The 18,367-nt window shown below is 35.3% G+C and overlaps 2 protein-coding genes across 2 annotated transcripts; both read right to left on the minus strand.

The window, feature by feature from the left end:
- Positions 1 to 1,877: 1,877 nt before the first annotated feature.
- Positions 1,878 to 2,930, minus strand: LOC130744125 (uncharacterized). Its single transcript, XM_057596315.1, has one exon. The coding sequence runs from the start codon at positions 2,928 to 2,930 to the stop codon at positions 1,878 to 1,880; it is 1,053 nt and encodes a 350-aa protein (XP_057452298.1).
- Positions 2,931 to 8,693: 5,763 nt separating this feature from the next.
- On the minus strand, positions 8,694 to 17,949 carry LOC130742573 (MLO-like protein 12). Its single transcript, XM_057594665.1, has 14 exons — positions 17,683 to 17,949; positions 17,254 to 17,311; positions 16,899 to 17,134; positions 15,766 to 15,882; positions 13,093 to 13,153; positions 12,886 to 12,974; positions 12,704 to 12,778; positions 12,192 to 12,280; positions 12,043 to 12,092; positions 11,787 to 11,827; positions 11,508 to 11,681; positions 10,250 to 10,285; positions 10,051 to 10,179; positions 8,694 to 9,422 (listed from the first exon to the last, which is right to left on the minus strand). The coding sequence occupies exons 1-14, from the start codon at positions 17,803 to 17,805 to the stop codon at positions 8,973 to 8,975; spliced, it is 1,728 nt and encodes a 575-aa protein (XP_057450648.1). The 5' UTR covers positions 17,806 to 17,949; the 3' UTR covers positions 8,694 to 8,972.
- Positions 17,950 to 18,367: the final 418 nt, after the last annotated feature.

Here is an 18,367-nt window from a genome sequence, read left to right on the forward strand (position 1 = left end):
TCGCTCCGAAGTCGCGTCAAAACGCTCAATTCAATAACATCTCAATATCATAAGTCATGAAAACAGAATAACATTAAATCATCATCATAATCAATATCAAAATATAACATAAGTCGAATTTATCGACGCCTATCATGCAATCTTAGCTAATATGTAAGTTGCCCTAACCTCGAGCTGCTCCAGCCTCGTGGTTTAAATCTCCTTCACACACTTGCTCCGTAAAACCCAAAGTTCTTTCAACTGAACATCGGAGAAAACAAAGCAGAAATCCAACCAAAATCGATTAGCTCGATCACAATACAACTCATTAACGATACACAAAGCATTAAAGCTTCAGAATACAACAATCGGGTACGAAAAGACAAGTTTTCGAAAACGAAAAACTCCCCCCCCCTTGCCTAAGCTCTCGGCCATAAAGAGAAAAGAGCTCCGGCTCTTTTTCTTCGATCTAATCTGTTAATAAGGTAGTTTTAGGGTAAAACTAAGGCAAAGAAACTGTCGGAAAAATTTTCGGATGATCGGATCGAAATACGGCTATGCAGGGGCGTTTTGGTCCAAAATAAAAGCTCAAAACATCAAAGTTAAAACTTCGGAAAACAAATTTGACAGCGATGTTCCTAACGACATCCGTAGCAACTAATCCTAAAGGCACGAAGTCAGATTGCGACTTTTTGACAATAAAGTTTCGAAATGTGCGCAAAAAGGGTTTTGAAACAGTTTTTCAGATCCTTGACAACTCGATCAAAATCGGCGAATACCGGCGAGTGTTCTAGGCTCTTGGGCACGTACAGAACATACCCCAAGCGAAAAATCAAGAAAAACAGATAGTTTTACAAAAAGCTCGAAACTTTGAGCACAGAAACGACTAAAGAAAAGCAGTAGAAACGATGATCAGAGGTAAGAATCAAGCTAGTTACCTCGATACCTTAAAGTAGGAACGAACTGCGCGAAGATCGGTCAAGTTTCGGCGAAAATCTCTTCTCCCTCTTCTCTCCTTGAACTCGCGGCCTTGATGGAAAGAAAATGAAGATATTTTTGAATTTTTAACTATTTATAGGAAGGTGAAATCGCGGGAAAATGAAAATTTCGCGATTCCGATTTTTGCAGCACGTTCATCGGTGAATTCTAAGAGAGATTCTGGCGACAGAATTCCAGAACTCAAAACAAATCTCTAACATTTGGGAAAAACGATCTCCAAAATCCCAAAAGCGGTGTAAGTTAATCTGTCCCGAAAAACTACTTTTTGCTGTGAAGGTCGGACGACAAAACTTCGTTCTGAAGAAAGATTGGAAACATCGAAACAAATCTGGCTGCGCGGACGGAAACTTCGTTAAAAGCTCCGAATAGAAAAAGTCTTCATTCACTGATTGAATTTAGGGTTTTGAAGCAAAGAAATAAGCGTCGTCGGACTTCCGAGAAGTGAATACTATCGTGTGTACAGTCCAGGGTTCCGAAATGAAACACTGGTCGAAGGAAAAATAAAGAGAAATTTTTATTTTTCCAAGGATTTGAAATCTCCCTTAAACGTTGCTTTAAAAGCGAAATTAGCCTATTCTGGACACTCTCGCCATAAGGCAGGTGTGCAGACGACTCGCACTAACTCCTAAAACAACTATGAAACATTCCTCAAGCAATTCCTGAACTTTCTTCTCCATTAAACTTTCTCGAACAACAAACTCCTGTCCCGCTTACACTGATTCTACTTTTGAGTCGGAAATTAAACTTGTTCTGTAAATCCAGGTCTTACACCTCACCAATAATTTACAAAACAGCAAAACAGCTACAAGATTGGTGCGAATACTACACAGAAAAATCTCTCATAGCTTATGACCCTGCAAAACACAGTAAGAACTAAACAAACAGCCAAACATGTTATATTAGCCTTGTTGTCCAACATATTTCCAAATTGGCACCTCACGAGAACATCCCTCCTTTGCGAGTTCGTCCGCCTCCATATTCCCTTCCCTCAAAATATGAGACACCCCACAACACGCCACCAATGGATATAAATAGTCAATCATATTCAACTCGTTACTTAAATTCCAAGGTCTATTTTTTGTTTCGCTCACCCAATCCACAGCAAGACTTGAGTCACTCTCAATTTGTACCGAAACTATCATGAACTGCTGACCAAATAATAAGGCATACAAGATTGCCAAAACCTCCGCCTCATCAGCTCGTTTTACCTCCACCTTTCTAGAAAATTCCCCAATCACCTCCCTTGCACTATTCCTCAAAATCCCCCCAATGCCTGCTCGTCCTGATTGAAAAGAACCATCCACATTGAATTTCAAAATCGTCCCTTGAGGTGGTTTCCAAGGGATAAGAGGCCGCACACTAACCTTGGCAGTTAGATCAATTTTTGAGAAACCCCTTTCAAACTGACTTGCATCATAAGGACAATCTTTCCACCAAGCTCTTATCCAAGTAAACAATAAAAATACATGAGACTCCCAAATGACTTCTGCATCAAAAAGTTTATCATGGAAAATCACATTATTCCTTGCCATCCATATCCCCCAGCATAATGCATAAGGAATCAACTCCCACAGAATTCTTGATGTATTTTTGCGTAACAGACTCCATTCAGCCAGCAATGTCGAAACTGATTCTGGAATAGACCACATAATGCCCTCCCTCTGTAACACTGCTGTCCATAGCATCCAAATCTGGGGACAATGCAAAAAAAGGTGTGCCACTGTCTCGGTTGTAGACAAGCAAAAAATGCAAGATGCACCATTCTCTAAGACCACCCCCCTTTGTTCCAAGTTCTCCTTTGAAGCAATTCTGTTCTTCTGCACCTGCCACAAAAATAAAGCAATTTTTGAAGGTAAGATAGGCCTCAAGAATTGAGGGACAGACCATCCCTCCTCAGTGAACCTTCGGGCTTCCACAACTGCACACATAGACTTGACACTGTAGAGCCCCATATTATCATGTTTCCAAATTATGGAATCTCTTTCCGCTCTCTCCCCCTGTTTGGGAACCAAAGTCTGAAGAAGTGCTTGTAAATCATAATACTGTTGTCTCTCCCAACCCAGAAAATCACGTACAAAAGCAATATTTCATATCCATTGAGGACCTAACACCGTGCCATACTCCCTCACCAATGCCCTCTTATTAACTGGCAATGCAAACACCCGAGGGAAAGCCACTTTAAGAGGTGCGGAACCTACCCAATGATCCAACCAGAAAAATACACCACTTCCCCTCCCTATCTGACAAGCCATACCATCCCTAAAGACATTTCCCACTAGCCCACTATCACGCCAAACACTATACACATCTGCCAAAGGCTTAGATAATTTTTTCACATCAGCCGGGTCAACATTAAAAGATATCAGCTGCAGTGGCAAACCATAATTTTTACAAACCACCTCCCTCCATAGAGCATCTCTCTCCCGACCAAACCGCCACACCCACTTCAAAAGCATAGCCTTATTTTTCCATTCAAGAAAACCCACTCCTAGGCCTCCAAACCGGGTACCCTTACACAAGTCTTCCCATGCTATCCACATGATTTTATTTTCACCAGAAGGGCCCCCCCATAAGAAACGACGCATATTCTTCTCTATCCGCTGAATTATCCCCTTCGGAGCTTTATAAAGAGCCATATAGTACAATGGAATAGCATTCAGAACAGATTTTATCAGAACAAGTCGCCCACTTAAAGTCAACAAAACGGGAACTCCGCAAACCCAATTTTGCAGTCATATTTTCTAGCACCAGATTCCAGAAAGACAATCTTCTAGGATTGCCACCCAATGGAGACCCAAGATAAATGAAAGGTAGCGTACCGATTTTAAAATTCCACCAAGTTGCTGCTTGTTGTACCATAGAAGAATGGGCGTTCACCCCATAAACCGCTGATTTGTTAAAATTTACTTTCAACCCTGAACTGTATAAGTAAGCTTCAATTGCCATGGCCAGAGTCTGGAACTGAAGCTCACCACAGTCAGAAAACAGCAAGGAATCATCTGCAAACTGTAAATGATTTATGCGGAACCCCGGCGCCAATTCCAATCCACATGGTGCGTCCTCTTCCAGTAACTGATTAAGCATGCAAGACATCCCGTTTGCCACAATATTAAATAGTAAAGGTGAGAGGGGATCACCTTGACGCAGTCCCTTCTGAATATTAAAGAAGTCAGAAGGCGAGCCATTAACCAGGACCGCTAAAGAAGCTGTTGAAACGCACACCTGCATCCAGCTAATCCATTTTCCCCCAAAACCCATTTCATGCAGAAGCTCCAGCATAAAATCCCATTCAACATTATCATAAGCTTTTGCAAAATCAATTTTAAATAGCAAACCTCCTTCTGGCCTTGAAGCCATGGTGTGGACAATTTCATTAGCAATTAGAGAGCAATCTGCAATCTGACGACCTGCAGTGAAAGCGAATTGATTCTGACTTAACAGACATGGCAACATCGAACTCAGACGCACAGAAAGGATTTTTGACAGCAGTTTATAAATACTTCCAATTAAGCTGATTGGCCTGTAGTCCGATATTTGCTCTTGTTGACCCCCTTTAGGAATAAGAGCTATAAAAGTAGAATTTAGACCCCTCATCAGCCGTCCTGACATGAAAAAATCATTGAAAAAACATAGCAGTTCATCTTTAATTAAATTCCAGATTTTTTTGAAAAAATCCATGCTGAAGCCATAAGGTCCTGGAGCTCTATTCCCATCAATTTTTTTTACCACCTCCCATATTTCCTCCACTGTAAAATCTGCTTCCAAAAAGTGCTTTTGTGCCTCCGACACTTTATTTAATTTGATGTTGGAGAACCACGACCTAGAACCACCATCCTTGCGGAAAAAATTAATGAAATGTGCTCGCATAGCTTCTTTTATCTCATCTGGGGTAGTTAACAGACGCCCACCATACCTTAGCTGCGTGATGGTTTTCTTTACTGTACGTGCCTTACACACACGGTGAAAGTATTTTGTGTTTCTGTCTCCCTCCTTCAACCACCTTACCCTTGACTTTTGTAACCATATTCTTTCCTCCTCACGGTATGCCCGCCACAAAGCCTCTAAAACCATCCTTCTCTCCTTATTCAGAGCCTCTGAACCCCCCTCTGCTTCCAACTCACTCATCACCTCCTGTAATCTCTTCTCTAAATTTGCAATTTTTTCTACACCCCACACACCCTTCTTTCTACGCCACTCTCTAATTTTTCCTCTCAACCCTCTTAGCTTTTGTTGCAACACATAACCCGACCACCCTTGATACACAACAAACGTCCACCAAGCCTCCACTAATTCCTTAAAACCCTCCTCATCAACCCAATGATTAAAATAATAAAATGGTTTTGGTCCCGAATCAGGCAGCCCAAAAAACAAACCCACTGCCCTATGATCAGATACATTCCATGGAAAAACAGATTGAGAAATATTAGAGAACGTTACCAGGACCTCATCAGACACCAACCAACGATCCAAGCGACTCCCAATCCCGTCATTCCGACTATATACACCAAGTGAGAGATAAGAAGAGAAGAAAAATAAAAAGATGAACTATATACTATATAGAATATCTCACCGAATTTATTTTAACTTTGATTTTTTTAATCAATATATCTTGCCTTAATTACTAATTCAAATTTCAATCCACTAACAAATTTTATTTTACTATCTATTTATTAAATGTATTTATAGCCAAATTGAATTCTACCCATTTTCATTTGAAATATATCTATCTACCTTCCTTTCTTGATAATTTAACAAAAATTATAGCCTCCTAATCTGACCAATGAAATTAGGTGAAATTTAAAAATCTAATCATCATTGTTCACGTGTTTATATTAGTAGTCTTGAAAAGAATCTTAATGCCATTAATTTTCCATATTTCAAGGTTCTAAATTGATGACTAAAATTAGTTGTTTCTACATAAACTGTTCATTGGTATTTACATTCTTAAGCCATTTGGTCCACCGTAGTTAATACTTTTTTTTTCCAAAACATAGCATTGGAAGATTAAATTTTACCAACCCATTTATCACTTTCCATGTATGGATTCTCGATATTCATAATCCGCTTAAATGAGTATTAATATTTGATTGGTGAATCTTGCCACCCATACAATCAAATTGACTTGAGGCTTCTATTATAAATAAGATGTAGTTTTGATCCAAATCATCAACTCACTCTATTTTAATATTGTTGTTTCATTCATTGATAACCTTTAGTTTGTTTCAGAAGTAGTCTTCAAATTAAGAATAAAACTATGTTTAATAAGAGCCTTTTGTATTTCTTTTTTCATTGAGTGATGAGAATAAATTTATGTTTTTCATTGATTGGTTAATTTTGCCACCCCTCTTATAGCTCCTATAAATAACTCAAGAATTTTTAGGTTCTATTACCATTGAAAGAGAAGATGATCTTGAATATTAGAGCTTTTGAAATATGAGAATTTTTCTGTTGGAGGTAGAGATCATGCAATCCGGCAGACTATTAAAAGAAATATTTTTATCCTAATAAACTTTTAGCACCTTTCTATCGGTATGGCTCCTTAAAAGTATGTCGTATAGGGAATAGAAAATGTTAACATAATATAGACTATACTTATTTTTAGGGGCTCATTGAAGTTATTAATGGGGAAATTTTAATTGAGCGGTCGAATTTATGAATTTGAAATGTTGAAACATTAAATTGTTTATTTTCAAGGATGTTCCTGTTTTGACCAGAAAGAACTTTTAATTATTATTCTTCCTGTTAAGAATTAATAAGGAAATATCTTCTTTTGCTAATTCAGATGGTGGAGTTATAATTAAATATGTTTAGAAGTAAAAATATATAAACTATGATAAATATGTCTATCAGCCGTTTTCGATAAAATTTTCTACATAAGTTTATGCTATTTTTAGACTTTTTAAATGATTTTAAGAGAATATATATAGAAGTAATATAATTTAATTGTGAAAATTGGGAAGCAGAGGGGAGAACATTTTCAGTTATATTTATTTTTGTTTTAAGTTTTTTTTTTGGAAAGCAAAAGGTATACTAGCTAAATTCTTGAGAGCATGACTCTCAAGCATGGAGTACAATCCAACTACGGGGAGGAACATTTTGCATAAAAATGCTTTCAAGTTGAAACTAATAGAAAAATTTTTGTTATAATTTTAGTACTTTTCTTATACTTTTTAAATAATTTAAGAGTGGATATACATAAGCATTATAATTTGACTGTGAATATAGAGCTTCCATGAGGAATTAGAGAAAAATAAACATATTTAGTCTATATTTATTAATTATATAGCAAAAATTAAAGCTCCTACATGAGAAACATTTTGCATAAAAATGCTTTCAAGTTGAAACTAATAGAAAATGTTTTGTTATAATTTAGTACTTTTCTCATACTTTTTAAATAATTTAAGAGTAAATATACATAAATATTTTAATTTGATTGTGAATATAGGTCTCCCTCGAGGAATTAGAGAAGAATAAACATATTTAGTTTATATTGACGACAATTGGAATAAATGAACATATATAGCTTATATTTTTTATGTTTAAGTTTTTCGATGAGAAAGTAAAATATATTATTAAGTCACTAAATTCAAGTTTTCTATGCATCCAATCAGCATAACAATCTCACAACATAGACAAATTCAGCTTCCAAATGAACAAGTTGTTGGAATAACAAGTCATTTATACATTAGAGAGAGAGAACAATTTGTCACACGGGGATAGAAAATATATAGTCAAAACTTGTTGGGGTATAAAAAAAGGCTGATTCTAAGGGGAACATTTAGTATGAAAATACCTTCAAGTGGGAACTAATAGAAAATGTTTTAATATAATTTTTAGGAGTAGATATACAGAAGCATTACAATTTGGTTCTGCGAGATAGAAAAACATGAGATTTTACTTTGAATTGGTTTGGAACCCAAAGAGAGAGTCTGAGTGCACCTTGAAGAAGGGGTAGAAAAATTCATCAAAGCAAATAACCTTATAGAGAATCATTCTGTTTGGTTTGGAATTCATAAGGATGATCCATACGTTATTCATGTTGGAGTCATTAACGAATTAATTTCGTGAAAATATTCTCCAACCAAAAGTCAATTATTGAAATTTTGCAGTTGTGTTTTTTATTTTTCTTGGTAGTTAACAATTAGATAGATTGGATTTTAAATCCAACAATTTTGTATGCTTTACTGGAATGTGGTGTTTTTCCACCAGAGATATCTATTGCGAGTTTTAGTTAAATGTTCTTACTTTTTGATAAATATATTATAGTATTTTATATAAGAAAATTATTATTGCATCCTTTAAATTTTTTTACCCATCCGTATTTTTTTTGAGTTTAGCAAATCACAATGATATAGTGTAAAAATTTAATATGTAATCCATATTTTCTATCAAATTTTATAAGTTATAAATTCTGTAAACTTATTTGGAGATAGGAAAAACGAGAAAAAAAAACAAAATCATACAATTTATTATATTATTATATCATAAACAAATTAATCAAATAAAAAATAATATTTACATTTACTTTTCATTTATACAAAATAAATAATTCTATATATTAAAAACAAATTATTATATACTTGGAACTATGTCCCCGTGCATGGGCACGGGTATACATACTAGTATCTATCTAAGCCACTACAGAACCCAATTAAATAGGATTTTCTAAATCACCTGAAGTAACCATCCCAAAAGAAATACATAGAAAATAACACTTTTCAGATCACAAATTAACTATCATTTAGCAAATGTTGAACTTATTTTTCTGAACTTTTTCTTACTTTGCTTCCTCAAACAAACTGATTTGGAACACAATTATATACTGGTGGTTGATGCTGATATTTGGGCCGCCAGATGTCTATTTATCTAGTATATCTATCTACTTTATGATTATAAGACAGTAGATTGCTGCTGCATGTTAATCAGATATAGACAGACAAGTGTTTGCAGAAATGTCTCAAAGAGCCAGATTTTAAAACAAATATTACTAGTCTCTAAGGAATTAACTCAGCCTCAGGTAATCTATCAATATCATCTTCTTCAGCAATTGAACTAATTTCTCCAATGCCCCTGCTACTACCCATATTCATCTTCCAGCTGCTTCCAAAGGAGATCTCACCGTCATAGCTTTCTCTGGTGATGATCTTGAGGTTTTCTTCCACAACTGGTTTGGTCTGTGAAGTGGAATGACTTGATATCTCTTCCTCAGAAGGATGATTCAAGACCATGTCTGGGTGCAAGTTCTCTTCTTCATTTTCTGGGGTGTGAATGCTCTCCACAGAGCCTCTTAATGAATTCTCACTTGTTTTGGAGTGTAAAGAAAGTGAGTGTCTGCTAGTAACTGAGTTGTTTTGGGAAAGAGATTGCTTAGCCTTTTTGTGCCAACTTTTTAGGCCCTGAGCAACACGCTCAGTGAAAACTGCTCTACTCATGCTAGAACCCATCTGTGACATATTGGCAATACAACAATTGCTATTCAGTATGAGAATTTTTTGTATGAATCAGTGCAATTATTAAAATTAGAAGTCATATGTTTATAACGTGGACAGGTGACAAATAAGCATTCTCAAATTAAAAAAGGATAGCAATGATAAGACAAATTTCATTTTCTCCTGTTTAGGCAGTTTAGCATTTCCCTTGACAGTATAATGCAGATTGTGATAATCACTGTTTTAAATCAACTATCTTATTTTGTATGACTATTAACACAAACAAGTCCTTTTGAAATTTCACTAAAGTTATGGCCTGGCTCTGCTTGTGAGTTGAATTGTGGATGGGGTGCAAGCAAAAATGGGAGGCTTATGAGAAACCTTAGTTTTTTTATTAAGGAGGAAGGAGTTTGAGGAACTCTTGTTCAATGCATATACGGATACACAGTGAAAACCCATCATGAAGCTAAAGTCATAATGAACAGTCACAAAAGCTAAAGCTAAAGGAGGTTGTTTCTGTGTACTCTGATTTTGAATCACCGTATTTAACTCCCATGTATTAAAACATTGTTGAGTGCCATCCCTTAAAATCTTGCAAACAGACATAAAATTAAAAAAGATTGAGGGAGTAACATATCTTTACCTGAGTAACAAGTGCATAAAGGGGGAGAGTCACATAACCACAGAGGAGCTGCACAGCTACACCCATGACCATCCTTATGGCGATGTCCTCTTTTTCTCGATTGAAGCAAGACCTTGGACCAAATTCATACTGTTGTTTGTGAGTAGAGTCATCCAAAAAAGCATATAAACAGTTTAAAGGCGTTATGTGAGTTACTTACCCAAGTCCAGGTGAAGAATGCAAGTTGAAAGGAGTTCTGCCATAAATCATAACAGCTGTTGTTATTATGGTGTGTTATCTTGTATATAAACAAAAGCATATTCATTTTCTTTAAATTTACAACTGATTCCAAAATCCATGCTATGTGAGTTGAGTTCTGAAAGGGAAGAGAGAGACTTCCAAAAAGCTCTTCCCTTGTTTGTGAGTTTTAAAGAAGGGGGAAGGATTTTGGGGTATTTCAAGAAACCCTCCAACATCCCTCCAAAACCACTTCTTAATTATATTTTTTAGTTTTCCTTAAGGGTTAAGGGTCATATTAGTCCCCGTGTTTGTTAAAGTGTTTGATTTTGGTCCCTCAGCCAAAAAATGACGATTAGTGGCGGTTTTTTTTACCGTTAGTGGCGGTTTATAATACAGTTAGTGGCGGTTTTTTAACTAAGAGACCAAAATCAAACAATTTTACAAATACAGGGACTAATATGACCCTTAACCATTTCCTGAAATAGGGGGGTTTTGACTTGCAAACAAGAGGAACACAAAACAAAGTGTCTTTTAGTGTTTGAGAAATATAAAACTCCACTTACTTTTTAGTTTTGACAAGTCTACATTAGTAAAGGTATGATCAAATAAGTGTTTATAAAAAGTAATATACATCTCACAGTTAATTCTTGAGGTAGAGTTAGAACTCTCAAATTCTAATATGGTTGTAGAACTTATCCTATATATGTTTATTGGAGACTACTCATATATGGGTCACTCCTATATGTTCATCCGTGCAAGTTCCATGCTCCAGATCGATGTCCAACCTCGAACGTCGGAGGATGTGTTGAGAAGTCTCACATTGACCAAATGTATGATCAAATAAGTGTTTATAAAAGGTAGTACAACCTTTTTCCCAAAGCTAGCTTTTGAGGTAGAGGCCTCCCTAATTCTAATATAGTTTGTTTCTTAAAGTTGTTGAAAGATGTTTGATGACTGGAATGGTTATAACATCAATAAACATTTCTACACGTGGACTGAAATTTTTTTGTTTGACATTCCCGTCTTCAACGTATATGTCCCACACTTCAACAATCATTTGGGAATAATGAAATTTAATTGTTAAATAAAATTTAGTCTACACTATTTATAAATTATGATATACTTCTTTATGTTAAAATTAATTTGCAAAAGCTATTTTAATTTGTGAATATAATCTTTCTTTGGTCCAAGGTTGATAAAGTCTTATATTCATGGTAGTTTGTGAGATGAGTATATACGTGGATAAGGATGAATTGGAGTAAATGGAGAAGCCATTCAGGTCGATGAAACCAGAAATACTCGTCACTGAGTCTCAAAAGTAGAGTTCCTTTGATCACTGGACTTCTTTTGCAACTATCTACATTCATCTTCATTATGATGAGTTGCAGTTTTGTCCCAACAAGCAGAGCAACCTTCAATACAGAATATGAAAAAAGCAAACAAAAAGTTGCTAAAGAAACAGTTCTTCAACCAATTAATTGCAATGGAAAACATGAAATGACATTTTATCAACTTACCACAAGTGGAAGAAATGGAAGCCAGTAGTAATGATAGAACTCTACAAACAAAATGAAATCACTGTTAAATGCTGATGATTTAGTTATAAAAATTGTTTTTTTATTATTGTTTAAACTATAAGAATCTAACCAAGACAATCATATTTAAGTAATATATGATCGCTATTTTAAAAAATTGCTTACATGCCATGAAAGTAAATCACAGATAAAATATTTATGGACGAGACTGGCAACAACTTAGTAGTATATGTCATACCATGTGCGCTGAGAAAAATGAAAAATATGGAGAAAATCCAGATCCAAAACCTGCAAGAGCATCAAAATTAGCTCATGAATTTTGTTAACAAAAGGAATCTGCTTTATAAAAAAAGGAATAGCCCTGTTTTTTATCTGATCATGGAGTACCTGGTTCCAACAATCTTCTCAAAAGCTTCATCATAAGTGCGGGAAAGAAATTTCTTGAAGTTGAAAGTGCTTCCTACAGAAATATTAGCCTGCAGTTTCAGGAATAAAAATTGCAGTTTAATGTCCTGAGTGAAAAAATTGGCTTTCTCTAATATGTACCAGTACACCACTTGTAATTTGTATACAGAGAATTTATAACCATGTGAAATAATGTTTGTAACTAAGGAAAATGACAGCAAGACAGTTGCCCAAAAGTTATGTACCAATTTGCTACTCTCGCAGCTAATTCACAGCAATTTGGTAACAGTGTTTACATCACCACCCGAACAGGTGGTGGACGCTATACAATCCCAAGTAAATAATTATGTTTGAATGTTTCACAATGTTATTAGGTTTGATCTAGCAAAACCAGGGCCCATAAATAGTAAAATTGGTCTAAAATATATTAATGTTGCTTGAAGAAGAGTACCATGAAATCCCAGTGAGGAAGTTGATATAGACGTTTCACTTACTGCAATGAACCCATTTCGTAGAGCAAAGTAATCATCTTTTGAGACTGGGCCATAGAATTGCCTAAGAAAACAAACCTATAAAAAATGACATTTACTTATTAGTATAAAACTAAGGATTTGTTTAAGTGTTTTATATAATAATGGCCTTTTAACCATTAAAACTTCCACTCATATTCACTTACCATCCAAAGTAAGGGAGAAAAATTGGTCCAGAATTTCAAATGACGCTTGCCAATCAATGTTTGACCTGTGTACTGGAACCTTCTTGAATCTGTTACTCAGAAAGTTTACAAGTAACAGGAATAATGGTAAGGTCAAGGTTGGGTTCAAGTGATGGAGTCTCTCTAAATTAAATCAAATAACATGTAAGAAACACATTAAGAGGTTACCATTAGCTATTTGATATTCAAGTGATTGAGTCTCGTCTTCCCATTTTTTCCATCTTCTCATCTGTAAAAGAAAGAAAGAAAAGTGTTATATTATTAACAGCTTCTCCCTTAATACATGGATGCCCTCGACTTAGTGTGATCTGATGATCCAAATTTAGCTTGTATTAGACAGTTATTTCCAATACTTTGCCCTCAATATGACTTTTCTATGGGGCTTAGGATTGACCAGACCAGTATTTTGCGTCCCTTAAACTACCAGTATTCACAATTTATGTGAACATGGGAAATAAGCAAAAGAATAAGGAGAAATTGTAATAGAGATAACAAGTGGTGACTCAAAAAAGTCACACATTACCTAGATTACCTAGTGCACAAGTGTATATATAATAAAAAACACACAAACTCATTGCCTTAAGCCTAAGGTTTTGTGGTTTGTGATTCTAACTTAAGATTTCTAATAAATTGCGTGTAATAGTTTTGATCACAAACACCTAACAGTAAACCAAAGTAATATTTTCAAAAGACCTCCAAGTGATTGAATGATTTCAATTTATAAATTACTAACGAGCAACATTGTTGATAAAGCCATTGACCCGGTGGCTCACTTTTTCTAAGTAATGGGAAAGAGGACCGAAACATGCCACTGAAAGACTCTACTGAGACAAACCGGAAGGCGGTAACCGGCTTCGGTGAAAACTCTTCCAACAATCAATCGCGTTTTTTTGTTTTTTAAAACGCGGAACCATATAAAAAATCGAAAAACCCCATGAAAGAAAGATTAAGGATTTTATTTTAGTAGGGCCCCAAAACGAAAAAAAAGGTGGGGAAACCAGAGTTGTCACGATAGGAAAGATAAAAAATAAATGACTAGCGGAATAAGGAACAACGACTCTCTATTCTAAAACAACAATCCTTATTTGGCAACTCCGGGAGCAACTATTCATGGACATTATGGAGAAATGCTTTATGAAGGAGATATATTAGTTACATTTATATATGAAAAATCGCGCGCCTTCATTTAATAAGGAGAGAAAGGTTAGGGGCTGAGAAAAGCTTGCTGTCTACTTCTCGAGCCTTCACTGCCCCGTTCTGTAACTTCCCTTCTTTAGTCCGTTCACGAGGCTGTAAAAAGAGAGATAGGGGCGGCTATATAGCGGGAGTTGTTTTGGTTGTATGCCACGAGGTCCCTATGGACAAGGGGACAAGTGAATCATCGCTTTTGGGCGCAGGCAGCCCTCTACCACCCATCCCATTGCATTCCATCGTCTCGTATTGTACTGTACCGTACATGTGTGTGGGGTAGGCATCCTCTGCACATGCGGGTGATGCGACGTGGCTTACAGTAGACTAGAGATCATTCGGAAAGGATCTTCGTCGAAAATGGGGGATCTTAGGCCCTGACTCACCCTCCGTGGACGAACCTTGCGGAGGAACCCTTAGGTTTTCGAGGCGAGAACTTATAATTGGGGACCGACAAACTGGAAAAATAGCTATAGGTATCGATACCATATTAAACCAAAAGCAAATGAACTCAAGGGCCACCTCTGAGAGTGAGACATTGTATTGTGTCTATGTAGCGATTGGATAGAAACGCTTGCTAAATAGTTCCCTTTTCCTTCTCTCTTTATGCTCGAAATCGTACTCACGATGAGAAGAAAAAAGAAGGCGTTAAGAGACTTTCCAATAAGCGGATAAGTTGAGGGGCTTGCTTCCCAAAATAAACTTCCCTTGCCTCCTCCTGGCCTTGACACTCTAGAATCCAAGAACACCTATACTGATCATGGCATAAACCATGCCTAGATACCCGAAGACCGGTTTTCCCGAAAAAGTCGAAACGATATGACTTATGATACCAGATCCAGGTAGAATGGGAATAATTTAATTGATGCTAATCCCATCAAAAAAATTATTTTCCCCCAAATTACCGATGACCCGACAGTATCATGTATTTTTTCAATTTTTTGGAATAGTCTTTCACATTTCACGGATTGATCCCTAAACCTTCGCCTTCCCTACCCAAATGTTCCAACTCTTACCACTTGAGTTATCATTCGGTGCCATTAAAATCACCTTTTTAATCTTCTTTCTCATTTATCATAATAATTTTTTTTATAACCTAGTTAAAGTAGATTTTTCAAATAGTTTTTTCATTTTTTTTAAATAATGATTTAAAATATCTGAAACAAATATCTTAATTTTTTTAAAATTAATTTTAATTAAAAAATTTATTTTCACAAATAAATCTAAAAGAAACCCACATATTTGTCAGTAAAATAATCGATAGGTGGTTAGGAGCTAGAACGAATAGTTGCGTGTTCAATTTTTCAAAACACTATCTTTTGGATATCATTTAGTTTGTGATCGATAAAATTTAAAATATTGGACTCCCTAATTTTTACTTTAAGCACTCTACGGGAAGATAATGATGGACATGCAAGTGGTAATTAAGTTGGCTTGTTCAATTGGTACTTAGTAGTCAATGCATTATAATGTTGAAAATGATCCACCTGACATTCAAATTCTCCTGTGAAAGATCATGAATGGGTTATCATGTTACATGTTAACAAAACTGCTATTTTGCATTGAATTTGAAAAATTAAGAAAGACAATTTTCATATTGGACCACTATCTTCTAGTATTTTCTACAGAATTGAAAGTGGTGAACATATATACCTTTGCCTTCCCAAGGCCCATTGTCAAAGTGCAGTACAGAATATGAAACACTGCCAAAATGGAGATGAAGATATTTAGCTGCAGAATTCCGTCACTTGAAACTAGACTAACCATGCCCTGCGCTCATCACCAATCATAAATATTTAAGTGATTAACCATAACATACACATAAATAAATCCCAAAGCAATGGGAAGGTGGGATTGAGATTTAATTTTATGTAACAAAAAATGTCTCATTTCCTATTTCCTGTCTTAAGACATTGAAATTATGATACATCAATTAAGAAATACATGAAGAAGTGACATTTATAAATTTTATATTTACAATTTTTAATTGACATAATATAATTTTATTGATGGAATAGAGAATAAGACGCTGGTTGAAGATAGAAGATCTTCATCCGACAAGATGAAAATACTTGTTATTTTGCAAGATGATATATAGAAGTGAAATCATCATAACCATTATATCAATGGTTAATATTAAAACATAAAATTGTGTGATTATTAAATAATCTCAACCACCCATTTATAATATATCACAATCACTTCTCATATTTGGCAATAAACATTCATTTCACCTTATATGAGTATTTGAGTTAGGACTAACTCTATGCCAAAAACTAACTTATGGGTGTTAGCTATGCCGTATATATTAACTTATTTGGTAATATTTCTATGAGACTTCTCAACACATCATCTCATGTACAAAATTGGACATTGAAAGCGTGAAGTTTGCGAACATGAACATATGCAGATGACCCAACAACTAGATTAATAATAAGTTCAACTATTTAGAATTACAGTTAGAGCTAATTATCTATAAATAAAAACTAGCTTATATAAGAGTGATGATACCCTGGCCTATATGTTAACTTATTTGGCAATTGCTCCGTGGAGCTTCTGAACTCTGTCACGCCCATATCTGAACATTTAAAGCTTAAAGTTTATGGAATATGAATATTTTGGTTGACCTAATAAACAGAATAGTTGTTATACTGTATCAAAATTTGAGTTACTTATAAAAACATAAGCATTTGAGTTAGGATTAACCCTACCTAAAAACTAATTCAACATGTGATATGCCATTTATATAGATGCCGACTATATATAAATGAATTAATTAATCCCACCTTTGCTTCACAATAGTTGACCTCATATGCAGAATCGTTGGTAGGTGGAGTTTTGTCTAATTGTGTGGTTGAATCACGAGAAGCTGAGGCAGAAGCTAATCCTGTTAAGTAATTATCAGCAGAATCTTTACATGGTAAGAATGAATTTGCCACAGCCTTGTTGATGCAGATTTTGGATATCGGCACGTCTTCCGATATTGTAAGAAGAAACGACATGAAACCCAATTTCATCATTTCTATTCATCCATCGCCGATTGAGACAACAACAAATACCAAATTCATTAAACTAGCTTTTCATCAAAATAAGTCATCATTGTTGAGAAAAAAAAGTTGCCAATATAGGATACAAACCAACCTGTTTTAGTTTTAACTAGAGCCATCTCTAGTGATTTTCTTTTCTTTTTCCTCAGGAACTGAAGCATTTGATGATGATACATGAAAAACAAGGTCAGGATTGAATTCTTAATGTTCATGAAATTTATATCTACTCATCGATAAGCTATAATTAATTTCCTACATATGGTTAATAAATGTAGGGTTAATCCTCTAATTGGTCCCTGTGGTTGTGTGGCCGTCTGAAATTAGTCCCTCCCGTAAAATCTAAGTCCTCGCGTTTGAAAAAGTGTATGTAGCAGGTCCTCGCCGGAAGGACTAATTTCCACACACTTTTCAAACACGAGGACTTAGATTTTACGAGAGGGACTAATTTCAGACGGCCACACAACCACAGGGACCAATTAGAGGATTATCCCATAAATGTACTAGTAGTCTATATATTAATTACCTTAGTCAATTTGTGGATACCTCCTTCAATGATCAAAGTTATTATAAGGAGGAAGAAGCAAAAGATTGAGACAGACCATGTTGGCGTTTCTTCAAGGGATCTTTGATATTCTCCTTCCTCCATAAGAACTTGCCTGTAATAATGATGATGTGTGTGCGTTTATCATATGCATATGTATAATGTATGATGGTTATATAAGTAAAGGGAAAGCTCAATTGAGAGGTGTGGCTAGCTTTGATAGACAATATACGTAGCTAGTAATATTATCGTAATTATATAGATATGAACGATTTGTGCTAGTCATAATCTGAGGAAAGTGATTAGAATTGAATATAACACGAGAGAAAATTGACAGAGAAAAAAAAACAATAAACTATAGTACTGCCAGCAACATCTTTATAGATTATGTCTGCTATTGTTTAATCCCAAAACTCCGTACACCGTACACACATGGGGAATTTGGCATCTTTCTTGCCGTCACAAAAAGTCAGCCATCAAGTTGAATATGCTTTCATTTGAAGAAGGGAGTTTATTTTAACACCCCACCCATCACAAAGCCCAATATTCTTTTTAAATTAAACTAGTAATTAATTTCTAAAATGTCATCTGCTTCTTATTTACCGGTTTCTAAAAGTATTTAGTACTACATCTTTATGATTTTACATTGCTAAAATTTTACATTAAT

Source organism: Lotus japonicus, chromosome 3 (assembly GCF_012489685.1).
Source record: "Lotus japonicus ecotype B-129 chromosome 3, LjGifu_v1.2".
Lineage (NCBI taxonomy): Eukaryota > Viridiplantae > Streptophyta > Magnoliopsida > Fabales > Fabaceae > Lotus > Lotus japonicus.